This window comes from Apostichopus japonicus, chromosome 15, assembly GCF_037975245.1.
Source record: "Apostichopus japonicus isolate 1M-3 chromosome 15, ASM3797524v1, whole genome shotgun sequence".
In the NCBI taxonomy this organism is placed as follows: Eukaryota; Metazoa; Echinodermata; class Holothuroidea; order Aspidochirotida; family Stichopodidae; genus Apostichopus; species Apostichopus japonicus.
Window position 1 is genome coordinate 10481130 of NC_092575.1, and position 15971 is coordinate 10497100.

At 37.5% G+C, this 15971-nt stretch overlaps 1 protein-coding gene across 1 annotated transcript in view; it reads right to left on the bottom strand.

Moving 5' to 3' along the window:
- Window positions 1-15971, bottom strand: part of LOC139981695 (uncharacterized) — an 84411-nt gene that overhangs the window by 49231 nt on the left and 19209 nt on the right. Inside the window, exon 2 of the mRNA XM_071994301.1 lies at window positions 6711-6836. Within this exon, the coding sequence (XP_071850402.1) occupies window positions 6711-6836 (126 nt within the window). The remainder of the gene's footprint in view (window positions 1-6710; window positions 6837-15971) is intronic.

Genomic DNA, 15971 nt, shown 5'->3' on the forward strand with positions numbered 1-15971 from the left:
CTCCATGCTTTAACACACTACATACTAAATATAGCTGTTCTCAGCAAACGTACTTTACTATTATCTACAATGTGTCTTCTGTCTATATTCATCATCGTGAAAGTTTTACACAAATAATGCAAGCCATCCCAGAGGTCTACCATTTCATTCATAAATCACAAAATAATGGCTTTTGGATTTGAAAAGATTTTTTGCTTCATAATAGCTTGCAGTGTCTGGTGAAGCGAGCGGAGTTTTGTAAGACGGCTCAGCGACACTCTGATTAATATTTTAAAGTTTCATCTTCCAGAAATCCATCAAAGCTGAAAATATTATTCTGTGTTCATGCAGAGATGTATCATGTACATTAACTGCACAACATGCAGACTGCATTATTCATCAGGTAAAATACAGTCTGAAATTATCAGACATATATATACATTGTATTGACAAATTACCAACAGTTGCATATCAATAAGGTGGCATAGAAAATGTGGGCTGGGGGTAGGTGGTGGGAGGTGAGTGGGAGACAATGAAAGGATGAGTCTGAGAGTTGTCTACTCAAACTAACAAGAAATTTATGTTTTATCATGTCAGGTTTAGTTCTGTATTTTGTACGAATCCGTCATAGTTTTACAACTTTTAGTCACATGTTCGAGCAGGGAACAGTTTATACAATATATCGTATTGCAAGATATGCTGAAAATCTCATCAAATTGCTAGAATGCAAAAATTGTATAGCAGTGCTAAATTTGTAAAGAAAATTTACCATAGCATTTACACTATTTAACACTGACAGAACTAACAGACATGAAAAAAGCAACAGTAGATGCAAAATGTTAGCACTTAAAGTATTCCCTGGCAAGATGCATTATATAAGTATAGTATCCATATAACTGCACTTTATATAATAAAAGAGCATGTCGGTCTCAACCCCCACCCCGCCCTTCCCACCAATTAATTTAAATTCTGTCTTTTATCCTGCACACTGCAGTACCACAAAAGCATCTGACCCTTCAATACTCTCCCCCTCCCTCCCCAACCCCAAAACCATTACCCTACAACAGAGGAGGCCCTGTCATATCCACTACCAAATAAGCTTTAAATAGTAAATTAATCATTTATTGCATGCGCTCTCAATCTACGGTAAGGAGGGAATGTACTTTCGTTCATCGCTCAGGTGTAAGTATTATAGCTCTATTATGCTGGAGTGGATGAATTAAAGTATCCTTTAGCTTTTCTTTTTACTTTTCTCTTTTTGTGATCTCCATCAATACCTCAGTATATACAGTGGGCCATTTGTCCAGTATACTCTCAGGCTGTTCAATATTCCTTTTCAGTCGAGTCTTGGTATCCATTTCCCGAGATGAGAGGGAATCAATCGGACAAGTCCTCAGAGTGCTCAGGTGCGATTCATCAACATGTCTCCCTTTCATGAGACTCTTTGGTGGAGGATCGAAACTAATCACTTAACTTATCCATTTGCTGGTATAATCCCATCAATGGTCTCTTTAACTTGCCCTTACAATGTACCTATTGACACCACCAAGCATGGTGTTCCTTTATTGTGAGTGTTGCCTCGAACAGTATAATGATGTAGTTTCCTCTGTCAGGGCCTTAATACACAAACTCTCTCTCTCTTTGTACATCGCAACCTTTCAAATAGCAATTAAAAGCAAAAGTTTATCCCTGGCTCCTAATCACCAAGTATCTCCCTCCCAAAAAAATAAAATAAAATTGATCTGTGAACAAGGCCACACCTTTACAATAGGGCACTGAGTGCTTGGATACCAAAGAAATCCCTGCAGTATTCGCGCCTTCACACTTTCCTCAATCAAGCCGCCGAGCAGCGGCTGAAAGACGGAAGATTCTAAAGCACGTTGTTCTGTGGCAGGTAGATGCCATTATCTTGAGCAGCTGTCGCCTGCAGTTGAGGGGGGCCTGCAGGGTCGATGCAGGCACACTCGAGGAAAAGGAGATCATTTTTTACAGCGGTTCTACTTGAGTACATACATGTTATACATATGAGCCAAGTCAATCCTTTTTCTCACCAGGAAACTTGCTTAATTTGACGGCTGATAACAGCAAAATAAAGAGTTTGCAGATTTCTGTCTATGACATTTCAAGAAAGACAGTCACTAGGCTGCGATGAATTTTGAGTATGTGATATGAAAAACGAATACAGAATACCTTAAGTTTATTTCATGTTTTAAGTACATGTTTATGGAAGAGTAAAGTTTACCCATTCAAATGACCATGAATTTTTACACTATTAGTATCCTCGCATTGTTTTCCTATAATTTGCATAGCAAACATAATCACATGTTAGGACACGTAGGTTAAGGAAACAGTCTAAAACATAAGGTGGAGATTTTAGTTATTCTGACAACTTATTACGATATATAACAGAATAGAATTATTAACTAACACAGTATATTTCTTTTTCAATTAACAATTTAATTTAGTTTTTCAAAACCTTTAAGCATCGAAGGAGCAAGTTGATTACATTAAGCCAAACAGCGTGGAATTTAACTTATCAAAATATTAGTATTATTCGTATTTATTTTTATTAAACACATAACATAGCATACTAAATCATGAGTAACTGCCTAAATTATCTCAAATAACTTCTGTAAATTGCATCATAAAAAAGAACACGCAGATAAATTATTTGAAATTTTCAGCTGGTTGTCATTTGGGACTTCCAAAATTTACACCTAAAAAACCCACCAAAAACCAAGGTTCTCTGCATTAATACTCGACATAAGATTGCAGTGGATAAAACAAAGACATTCTACTAAAATGTTTGTCAATAGTTGACCAATAATGAGTGAGCACTGCTGAATTTAATAATTCCTGTAAATTTGAAAATACTATAAAATATTCCATCACTCCCACACTTTTTCATAGAGCGTTCGTCACATGCAATGAGTGTATTGAAAAATTCTTTACTATTTGAATTAAATGGAAGACAGACTATACTCAATTGACCCATTAAAGGTTTAATAATGAGGATGAGCAGCCCGGAATAATTTACCTGGGTATTTGCAAAACAGAATATATTACCACATCAAATTGGTCTCATTTAGTAAACCAATTTGATGCAGGTCCTGATAACACTTACTGCAAAATATAATTCAACACTTTATATGCAAAAAAATTAAATGAAGGAGTTTCCAAATTTTCCAATACAATATTCAAACAATGAATCAGGTCATTGACGATTGAGCTACAGAAATAAATAATGTCCTCCACCCAACTTGTAAAAATTTATTATTTCTAGCTACAAAGTGTACATTGGCATCACACTTTTTCCTTCTCATAAACATACAGCACACTGTATCGTTCTGCCTGAATCTCATAAATTTGCCTTTATGTGATCTGTTTTTGCCTGCTTCCATGGCCTTCCATTTCTCCTCATCCTCTACTACAGTTAATTATGCTTCCTGTTTTTACTGGCTACAGTTACTTATGTTTCCTGTTTCCTACAGTTTCCTACAGTTTCCTGTTTACTACAGTTAATTATGCTTCCTGTTTTTATTGGCTACAGTTACTTATGTTTCCTGTTTCCTACAGTTTCCTCCAGTTTCCTGTTTCCTACAGTTAATTATGCTTCCTGTTTTTATTGGCTAAATCTTTTCCTTTTATTCTAATTCTCGTGTTTTTCAATACTACATACTTTGGTTAAATCATGTCCTCTTGACTTGTTTACACACTGTTAGCTATATCATCTATCTGATAAACCGAGAACCTTACAAAGCCAGACATCCGAGATGGCACTTATTAGGAGACTTTTAAAGATGTTTCGACAAATCTTTGGAAATTTTCTACTCAGCTTTTATAGATCTTGAGCATCGATTGAGACAAATTAAATGACAAACCATCCACTTAACCCGTCACCATGACGACAAACACTTAAAATCTCTTGCTGGGGACCCAGAGTCGTGATAGCAAAATATGTTTTTGCTGGTAAACAGAGCCCTTCAGCCTATGATTTGCGGCAAACATCAAAGCCTGCCAGCTGAGGAGTGGCATGCTCTACGTGTATTCGCTGTATTTCGACGGCCATTAAATGGTAACTGAAACTACGGTACAAGACCAAGAACCAAACACGCTCCGCCAACGTACGATGTTACCATTTCATGAATGGAGAAATATTGGTTAGGAAGGGAATCGACCCGGCCATGTCTAGAGTAAATGGCCTGAGTTCTATACCCAATAGCTATTCCCTTGTAAGGACGTGGTATACTCAGTTGATTACAGAAAAAAGTCAAAAATATTCCTTTGCTGGGCTGCTGGTAGCATGTAAGCTAATATAACACTAGATCCCATTCGCTGCCACCGATTATAATCGAAATTAACCCCCTTTCTTTTAAATGCGATACGGAAAAATGCTTTGAAATGATTTCTTAATACCTTCTGTGGATGAGCAAACGACATGTATCTCTCAAGCCACTGTTTAAAGAAACTCAGATGGCCATGTTTTTGCAGTCATTTCTTGGGTGGGAGGGAGGGGTGGGGATGAGTTTTTGAAGGTTCATCTCAGCGTGTGAGCCTTGATGATGGATGATAATCCAAGTTTATAGCAGCTTCAGTAACATACACAAATTAAACTTTGGGTTTTGTAAGTCATTTTTGGCAACTGGTCTTAATATATCAATCACATCTTGACTTAAATATCGGCTTCTCCCCGACTGAAGAATATTTGCTTAATATTTTCTAAGGCAACCCTCGCTTCCAGCTGCAACAATTTTCGACAATCCACGTCCAAGAAGAAGAAGAAAAAAAGAAAAGAGGAGAGAAGAGAAGAAAAAAAATATGCCCGCTAGTCACTCCACAAAAGACTTCATTTCACTGGCCTCACTAATGAAAACCTTCCATTTCACAAACTCGCGATATGCAGCAGCTCTTCAAGTTGTCCTGTTTTCTTTCTTCGGGGGTAAAGACAATTTGCAGCCCTTACTGGGCATTCATAATTACCCCTCAAATTCACTGTCTTGTTTTGAGGTTGAAATATTCCACAAAGGTCAAATGCAGATGATGGACATGACAATATGGACATTTCATGCTTCGACTACTCCTCCGAGCCCTGCGGTTCTTCTTGCTTTCTCTGTCAGCCTGAATGAACACCAAAATCCCATGTTCATCGCCATGGTAACCAAAGACATAATACCTTCATGCAGAGTTTGTAAACCTCAAGGTCTATATTTTTTACCTTTCAAAATAAATTTTTGTACAAAACTTATTGAAGAAAAAAAAAGTGACATAATAAAGAAAAGTTTCATTTCAAATAAGATGCTTCTTGTCATATGCAGTGAATGTTAGAACAAGCCTTACAGAAATTTTTTTATGGATGCGTTTCTTCGATCCATGATTCAAAGAATCTTGTTGGTTTTGCGTTTTGGGGAAGTTTTCATCAAGGAACCCCACCTAACTTCAAGATCAACCACATCAGTGTGCACCATAAGTTAAAAAGAATGTACTACCAATCAAATTCTTTCTTAACATGAACCTCTCAATTAAATTTGACTTTATAATTATTTTAAGAATTTTTTTTGGGAACTGCAGATTGCTCCTGGATGAAAATCCAACCTTATGTACTTTAGCTTTATGCAAGAATTTATTCCTTTAAATGCCACAGCCTTTATCTGACAATCTGAAATCATCAGACCCCTATCACCTGGTCATTCTGAACTGTGCCTATGATGATGGTTAAAGTCTTGTAAATGTTCATCAGAAATGTCCCCCCCCCCAATTGAACCTCTTGAAAGTTGATGCACACTTTCTCTTCCCTCTAAATCTGGGGTGGGCAACCTACAGCCTGCGGGCCACATGCAGCACGCCAGTGATTTTTAAAAAAGAAAAAAATCAATCTATTTTACATCATCACAAAAAACGAGCTAGCTGCTTAGAATATATCGGCACTAATGATGCTGTCAGGTAGGCCTATTATCCCCATTAATTATCAGCTGTACTGTATTGACATTATGGTTTTGTGAATACAGATTAAGAACACACACCTACTGCTTGAAAGTCCTCGGAATCAAAGGTTTGAATTCAACAGCAGGTCGTTGGTTAGTTGGCCCTGTCAATTTTTCACTCATTTTTCAAGTTCCAGTGAAGTTTCTAAAGTTTTTACTGTCTCATACTGTCGATGTTTAGGCCTCTTTGTGGATTAGATGATGACGTCGTAAGTTATGAAGTCTGTATTTAATTAGTCTTTTGAGTGCTTGTAATGGAAAAGTGGAATGTGTTTAGAAAGAAAAAAAAACCCAGCTGTAGACAACCTTGACAATAAACTTATCTTTCTCACATAGAAATTCATCCACATGCTTTGAATATTATAAAACTTACTGGTTTATATATTTACGAGTGACCCACTTACCTGTCTCCCCACAACCTATGCACTGCATTCTACCGTGTCTAGAATGCCCTGGTAATCTTTTAACACTGTACACCCTCACTGGCCCTAATGGCCTTCCTTCATTTTTCTACCCACAAAGTGTCTCACTGTGTTTTTCGGAGTTAGGAAAATTTTCGCGAAAAATGAAGGAAGGCCATTAGGGCCAGTGAGGGTGTACAGTGTTAAAAGATTACCAGGGCATTCTAGACACGGTAGAATGCGGTGCATAGGTTGTGGGGAGACAGGTAAGTGGGGAACGAAGTAAATATATAAAAACACCATCAAATAAGAGACAGAGATGGAGAGAGGTGGAGAGAGGCAGACTCACCTGTTGGTAGACTGTTAGTTCGCAGCCTTCATTGTTGTCAGGTTCTAATCGGACCACGACTACACTTCCAAATCTGAACGGCAGATCGTCCTCATAGACGGCGTGACATATACTATACGGATGTACCTGTTAATTGAGAAAGAAAGGAAAGGCAATTAATATATCAATTATCAGATTGAACAATATCAAACCATTGCAATGCAGTTATATATATGCAAATATCTCGATCCCATGTTATAGTACGCTAGACACCCTGGGTGATCATTCACACTGCGGGTTGCGACCCTCTTTCGGGTCCACAAAAATTTGGGAGAAAGAAAAAAAACATTGCCAATAAGTGCCTGTCTCTTGTAAACACAAATGAAATGTTATACACAGTATCTAGCCTATAACAATAAGTACAGTAAACATTAGTGCACTGCACCCCTAATCACCATCAATCTTCAGGGGTCCCTGCCCACTTCTTTTCCAAATCTACCATCGGTCATGGTTTCTATCTGGGATTTCCATCCGCTGGAATCTGATTGGTTTCTTTCGTTCTACAGAACCTGCTTTCATCTAAATAATCACAGTAGAGCCTACAGCATAGATAAAGATCCACACTGTACTCAGTGTACTATACTATGTACTGTATAGTTGGCTTTCACAGCTGTGAGTCTTTGTATTGAACTTTTCAAAAATTTAATAAAAATCACATTTAATCATGTGCACATCAAGTAAGAATGTTGAAATTGGGAATAGTTTCCAAAAAGAAACGTTAAATCATTTCACTCATTCTGTAGGCCATAAAATTTTTTCCTCGTTTGATTGAAACGGTTGATAACACGAGGCTTCAAGGGAGTATAGCCACATTGCTGTATGACCCATGTGTTGCTGTACTTAAGACACATAAACAGGGATGCCAAAACCTGTACTAGGATACAGTGGCATGGCTTTATAATGGTGGAACAAAAAAAGAGGTGAAAATTGATCTACATAGTGAGTCACCGAAGGTGCAGTGAGTTATTAAGGCTTGGTAAAATGACTACATGTGTAAGTTACTAATGGGAGACGTGCCAGAAGGGGAGCGAAGGAAATGTCCATCTTAAGATCTCTTGCCGGTTGAGATGAGAAGACATTTCTTTCCTCTTCGTATGAAGTGAAACACCGCTTTCAGAGACGGTCTAGCCTGTCTGTGAAAGCCTATCCCGCGGCACATATGAAAGCAAAGCGCAAGTTGTTAACCTTGATTGTACTGGACCCCATTTATACCAACCGTTAAATCGTGGGAGATTTCACCAATGCAAGCCCCCCTGCCGGCTTAAGAATTCCGAGCCCTCTTCTATCTGTGATTAACCGCCACAATTTCATCACCATCTGTCGCCCACATCTGACGTGTGTAAACTAAAGGTACGCGCATTTAAACAGTCTCTTTTGTCGAGCACTAACACACTTTCATGAATGTAACAAAAGATGATCTCTATAAGAACTAGATAAAACGGTACTTTTTGGACGTGAAATGTGTGAGAATTACATTCTTGTTTAAGAACTTGACATAATTCAATCAGGTTACTCAGGTAAAAAAACAAACAAAAATTGTCACGAATTCAGAGAAATTAGAATCGCGTCTTTTCTCTGTAGTCTGCATGTCCTAACCGATTCGACCTAATTTAGTAAAGGTCTGTGTATAGGTGTGTCATATTTATATTCACTTATGTAGGCATCAAATGGAACAATGCACAGATAAAACACAAAGGAATGAAAATGACTGCCTCTGTTATGCCTGTTAAAGGCATTGAAGACTCGCCCCAAACCGCATGCCGCGCTCTGAAAAGTTAACTTTCCGTTGCTTGCAAGTGAAGTTTTCTGCTTGTCGCTACAAAATGCAGATAGTAATGAAACCTAATAATACCTTGTTATCTTAAGCTGGACCTGAGATGTCCATTGCTGTATCGTTTGTACACTGTGCTGTGGGTATTGACCGCAGCTGTATGTACTGACTGTACACTAGTGTCTAATTACCAAGGGTAGCAAGCTGTGTGCGTTTTTTCTGGGACCGATGGTGGTGTCTAACACTTAGAACTGTTAATACACTTCATTTGAAACTAGGTCAGATTACCGGCATTAGACGGTTTTTTTTGCGCGAGTCTTCACACCCTTTAAGTCCAATATTCAAAATTTGGCTGGTAAGTATATTTACAATCAATGATAAACTTACTGACTCTTTGTGGCCATATAGTGCTCGCACTCCAAGCGTGTCTTGAGTGACTTAATTGGTTAAATGTGTAACATATATGCACACATATATGTGTAGTAGGTGATAAATACGGAGGATCCTACCCATAAAAACAACAAGGAATGAAAATGACTGGCTCAGTCCAAGTTATGACAAAGTTCAAATGTCATAATTTGACTGGTTAGGATATATTCACAAGTGACTGCAAACTTACCGGCATTCCCACAGTCGTAAGTTCTATTACACTAGTGTGACTTGGTACCCTCTCGTCAACCACTCAACCGACCCCCTTCTTAAGCATACCACCCAAATTTAGTGTCTACAGTAACAGTGTGTCAAGTGTACTTAACAAATTTTAAGATCTTTAAAGTAGCCACACAAAAAAAAAACAAAGGCTTTGCTCATAAACAGTTTTAATACAAATTTGATCGAAGCTTAATACATGAACAAAGTCATATAAAATGACAATCTTCTCAATGGATACAGTCCCTAATTATATATTGTGTAATTGTGCTGCACATTAATGTATGTGATCATAATGTTCTAATTTACACACTATTATGGTTTTTATAAATCTTCTCAACATGCTACGAAACACTATCATTGCATCAGTACCGTACGATATCATTCAATTTCCTTAACAATCTTTCAAACGTAACTGGTATTAAAACATGGACCAATTGGTGGACAGTATTATCACTCTCAGCACAGTAACATTTAAATTAAAACAATTATCCAGAGCAGAAATCGATGAAAACATCTAGGGTAGTATTAAAGGATAACAATACAACATGATAATATACATGTCACAGTGGTATTAAGAAATGAAAATATTTCCTTTGTCTTGTGTCCTGCTTTGTATGTTCAAGTTGCTCATATTTTCATGTTGAAATTAAGAACCTTATCTTTCTCTGGAAATCATAAACAATCAATGTCATCATCAATAATCAATGTCCTTAATATGATACATGTTCAATCTTCCAAACTACAGTATGTATACAGTACAATAATATTCCATGTCAGCAAACAGCGTCAACGTCAACTTCCCACACTAACTGAATATCTCGTGAAATTGTGTAGCAAGTCTACAGAGAGATGAAGGACTTTACACATGTACTATTAAAGTACGTAGATCCACCATTATTCCAGATAATAATAATAATAATAATTACTTTGATATCAGAAAAGAAGGCACCATCTGGGTGTTAATACAATCGTAGTTTAATTTTACAACACAAACTCCAGCTTTAATTAACCGTAAACGTTCAGCAAGCTCCGATTAACCACACAGTTCACCTTCCCACTCGACCCTATGAACCCAAAACCACCCTTGTTGAAGCCGAGGACGGAGGGACGACAACGCATAATGTATATATATCTAAAGCCTTTATCTCAGTCAGAATGATTCACACTTTGGGATTCATCTCGAGCATCTTTTGGGGCATATTTCCCCCCCCCCCCCTCCATCTTTCTTTTCTCATTTTGAGATTTTCACCATCATTCATCTGTGGTGATCGAAGGCTGATGAACAAATTCACGTTGAGGCCACTGGCCAAATTCCTTTTGCACATTATGTACGGTCATGATTTCGGCATTGTCCGTAGCCGTGTAGCGCAGAGCTATTCACATATAGGTGAGAGAAAGAAGTCTTCACACCTTGATGTTCAATAAAGTGATATATACAACGAATGAGGGGGTCTCGTGTGTTCCGTGAATTGCACTGCCTTCATTGAGATTAATGAAAGAAATATAAAAAATATATTATAAGAAAGAAATCTATTTCCTGGGTCGGACTGGTTGATGCAACCACCTTTACACCTCCGCTTCTGGATCTAGAGGCTTGAACAGCTAAAAGATAAAAGGATCTCTATAATCAACTTTCTGAAAGATATCTCTAGTGTATACTTTCTAGTAGATATTTGAGTCATTTGCTCAGCAAAAAGTTTGTTCCAAAACTACAAAATAGGGTTGCGATGAATCACACATACTCATACAAACGAAGGTTAATGAGGAACAAATTTTGATTAATTTGTTTTAATCTGCAAAAACTAGTTAACCTAACTGTGTAAACATCCACACTGAAGTAAAACGACACAAATGTACATGATGTCAGAATAATTCAACTCGGGTATCATTTTACAAAGTCTTTCAAATCTCAGCTGAGCACAATTTGTATTATATATGCATGGTGAGCATTTTTCACTTTCATTCAGCTGAAATGACATGCTGACGAAATATGATCATGCTCTCTGATAAACTACATTGATATATATATGTAAAACTGACACATTAAAACAGTGTTTAATATGTTGTCACATATTACTGTATAGTGAAGCATAAGACTAAAGACAACGCCTTGAAAGGATACTTAGTGCATGGTTCAGTATACAGAGAATTACATACTGTACGTTAGCAATGTCACTGTGGATACCGAAGGACTTCTATATGAACACAAGGAGAGAAAATTCCAATTTCCAACAGATATTAAAGATCGAAGCACATTTAGAAAAATTTGTAGATAAGTTGGGTGGTACTGTACGTAGCATGACACAAGGTCAAAGACTGTAAGCAAACAGTTGCTAAGGGTGTAGTATGGTATTATTGAAAAGGCTACAAGGTCACTGTAGACATGATAGAGTGCAAATGCTAATGCTATGAGGAGACAGGTAAGTGAAGAGGTCAAAAAGAGACAGGTTATTGCTTAATATGAGTAATGTAGAAAAATACTAACTGTGTTATTTTGACACTGGGAGTTAAAACCAAAACTGTATGCGACTGAGTATGTACACAACCTACAAGGACTCATCATTTCTAACTTTGACAAACAAAATTCGATTGAAGATGAGCAGCTCACATGGCTCATGGTTCCTAGCCCTCCCTCCCTCCCCCCCCCCTACTGTACCTTCCAAAGAAAACAATGGAATAAAAATATCCAATAACTAATGGATATAACAAATCTAATTTAACAATTTTATCTGTGTATATTATTTTTTGTTTTCTCTGCCTCTGTCAGACAGCATTTAATATCATTTTCAACTCTCCATGAACACACATGATTTTCTCGAGTGATGTCTTTGCCCTCCCCCGCACATAGCAAACACTAGGTATAACTGGTACTGTCACCACTAATTTTTTTATTGTTGCCGGCCGAGACAGTTTGCTTATTTGCTTTTCTCCTGATCCCTCTGCAATTCTTTCCAGCCATTAATCCAGCTCGGAGCTGTACCAAGGTTAAAAACTCGAAACAAAAATCAATAGTCACTTAAGTCAAGTGGATGCATGACAGCCAATGACACTTGAGCATTATTAATGAGGATTAATAACAATTAGTCGGGCAATTATATCCTGTCTTTAACAGTCTTATTGATGACAAAACTGTCCGGCTATTTTGGATCCTAACAGAGAATACATTTTCCTAAGTATAGTATTTTGACAAGTCGACCATGACCCTGTGTGTGTGTTTCTTAGTACTTCTACTATAACAAGGCCAAAGTTTTCAATAGCATTACCTTGTGGAAATTAGATGTAAGATTTGTTCAAAACGTATATAATTACAAATTCTGCTCAGCACAGCTAATTAAGCCTTGCTCACAAATATGTTAGGAATAGAGAAAACTGTCATCAAGAGAGAAAGGTTGCAAATTTCTAAACCTTTTTCTGACGGTTTATATCTTCTGTGACAACTTTTTCTTCTCATTGAGATGTACACATGAACAGCTGTCTGCTTTGAATAACTATTTTCTGTTTTAAAATAGGCTAGACAGTCAAATAATGGTCGCTCACGTCTCAAGCCTTCAACGATCGTTTCAATTCCTCTCAGAAATGAAAATTCTCTGACTATCTGAGTTGTCAAAGATTTGAAAATTTAAATTATATCATTCTTCCTTCCCCCTCCCCCCCCTCATCATTCCCATCATTGTGACAACTGTATTTAACTGTTCCTAAACCACGCTTGAAGACCTATGGTTACAGAAGCTTCGAATACTCTGGGTCTTATCTCTGGAATAAGTTACCAGATCACATTCGAACATGCTATATATAAACTAACTTTCTACTTTCAAAAGTCTACTTAAGACCCATTTTTTCACTTGTTCTTTTGTAAATTAATTTACTTTCTTTGTAAAGCGCCTTGTGCAGTGACTTTTGTTTACTGATTTGGCGCTATATAAGTCTCATTTATTATTATTATTATTATTATTATTGTAAGCTAGGTAGATTAAGTGCATAAGTACAATAGAGGCAGGTTAGAGAGGAACTGTGAAGTAAATCATATATCTTACAGAGAAGAAACTGTAATCAAACTACTCATCTGCTACAAAGAGCCTGTGTATACAGTAGGTTAATGTAAAGAGGGCCTGATGTTCCCACCCTTCAAATCTATCCGTCAAACTAAGGCAAGAAAATATCATTTCTGGGGAACTATACTGTTCTTAGGACCTTGATTACTCCTGAAACAGTATCATTGACGACTGACTTTGTAGCGTGGATCTTATTACTACTCACACTTGTCCATGTATGCAAGCAGCTCTACTACACTCGACTCTAGTTCCCTATGTCCCGCACGCATGGTGTTGGTTCTACTGTACAAGGTTCACTGAGACAGCAATCACTTTACTACCTCATTTCCAACCAAAATAAACATATCCAAAACTGAGGAGGAATATTGCTTCTTTATATCCGAAAACGTTTATTTTATGCTGATATAGACCTCCTCCTCAGTTCAGAGGAATAGGTAAGTGGGTCACTGAAAAAAAAGGGCACATGTGTAATATGTTGGAATAAAAGCCATAACTTACAACTGTTTACAGACAAAGACACCCCCTAATGAAAGATGGCATGCTTTTTTCCCCCTTGTTTTTTTCTTATGATATTTCATCTTTTGAACAGAGAAAACAAACCTCTGTTCGAACCAGGGAATTACTACTCTGTATGAGTAACATTTCTCTGGTTAGATGGGGTACTGTATCTACTTCGAGACGGATCTAGGCAACAATGAATATAATTCTCTGGTTAGACAGGGTATCTACTTCGGGACGGCTAGAGGCAACAATGAATACAATTGACAGGAAAGTACAAACTTTCAGAACTGCCAAAAGACCAAGGGAAAAAATTGCAGCCACTCAGAGCGCTTAAAATTAACAGCAAGTTGAAAGCCAATTGAATTGATTTAGTTGGGCTTGAGAAACTTAATAGACAGGTCTCAAACACCTTTTTGGGTTGATTTGGACAGATTTGTGACACCGATCAAAACCAAATGTCATTACAATGCAGAAAACTTCCATGAATCCAAATTTGTAGGAACAACTGAAGTAGTAAACTACGTCCCCTTTAATATTCATTTAGTAACGACCAAGCAATCTGGGAAACGGTCATTCGTTCGATCAACTCATCGTTTACAGTATACGAGTGATACTCCGCATATTTCGCAAAAGTGATAGAAATTGGCAAACTTTGTTCGCCCACACACTTTCTATGCTAAGCCGATGCTGTGGAGATTCTGCGATGACTTCTGATTTTACTTCTCACTGTGTCCATCCTTTCGACAGTACTAATAAAACTTGATCAAAATTCTTATGTACACTTCCTACAACCAGATATGACTTTAAGACTTCATGTTATGGAGGATGTTTGTCTTACTATTTAAACTGCAGTCGATATTTAACAACAGTTTTATGAGGCAAACAGTTCCCCGATCTGTTTGTTTAAGGGTTCTCGTCTTCTGCGATTCATGTGTCAGGCAAATGTTCTAGGAAGTCAAAGAAACAGTTCTGAGCAGAATAAGTGCTTACATTTGCGAGGCCAAGGTTGTCACAGGAGATACTCATAAAAGCATCACTTTTGCGAGCAGATTCTTCCGTGGATGGATTAAGGAGAAATGACGAGGGCCTGATGCGAGGTGATTTCTAAAACCTTTCTGAACAGGTTTCATAGAACCATTTAAGCAAATCTTAAATGTTACATCAATCAAACACCTTCAAACTCACTGCCTGGATCAGAAAATTTATTACCACAGCGCAAATTTCAAGCTATTAGAAAATGGTGAAGGAATAAAAGAACATTCCAAACCCAAAGTCTGAAGCTTGAAATACAGAATAACACTAACGTACATAAAACTTTGAATGGAATAACGAGAACATGATTACACATTCCATTTAAAACGTATTACAAACTGAAACACACTGCATTGCAAGCGTGCAAGCTGAAAAATGTCCTTTATAGAACCGAGCTGTTAATCTAGTTTTGGCCATCTTTAAAGAAAGGACTTAGTAGTGAAAAACAAGATTATTATCTACCAAAGTTGCTGGTCGCTGGAAACGCACAATTTTTCGCCGGAGCAGAACTATCCAGGGCACAGTTTAAATCTACATTCAGACCATAATCTTTTTGGTTTCTAGCATATATATATCTTACCGGGGAACACTATACTCTACGTACAGCGCTACACTCTTTAACGCCAGCGATATAATCAACACCTCAACAGTCTCTGGAGGCTTTGACTCACGTCTTGTTCACCATTACTCATCCCGTAAGATGTGTAAATTTAAAGCGAGGCATGAAAATCGAAGATCATAAGGATCCCCTCCAAATGTTCCCTGACTGATGTTTCCCTGTGTAAGTTAACATTTATGGTTATTTTGATTGGAGTTTCATTACATTGCTACGAGTTATCGACAATGATCGGATTACTTTCTTCCCATCGGGCTAGAATCAGAGAGCCTTAATTGAACAGACTATATAGGTACATGAACGTTCATTCAATTCCTTTGGAATTAAATTTTTCTATTTTTTTTTACATTAAATGACTCACCAGAGAGAATAAGGACAACATGCAAATGTCATGTTGTTGGATGTACTGTTATTTTAAAAGCATGTGATATATGTGGGGAAGAGGGTGTTGAAAAATTGCAAATTGCAAGTAGGTAGAGATAGGAGGGAAAAGGATGAGGGAGGTAAGAGGAATTTAGGGAGGAAGGAGAAAAGAGATTTAGGGGGAAGGGAGTTGGGAGAAGGGGAGGGAGGGAGAATTTCCTACGTCACTTCAAGTC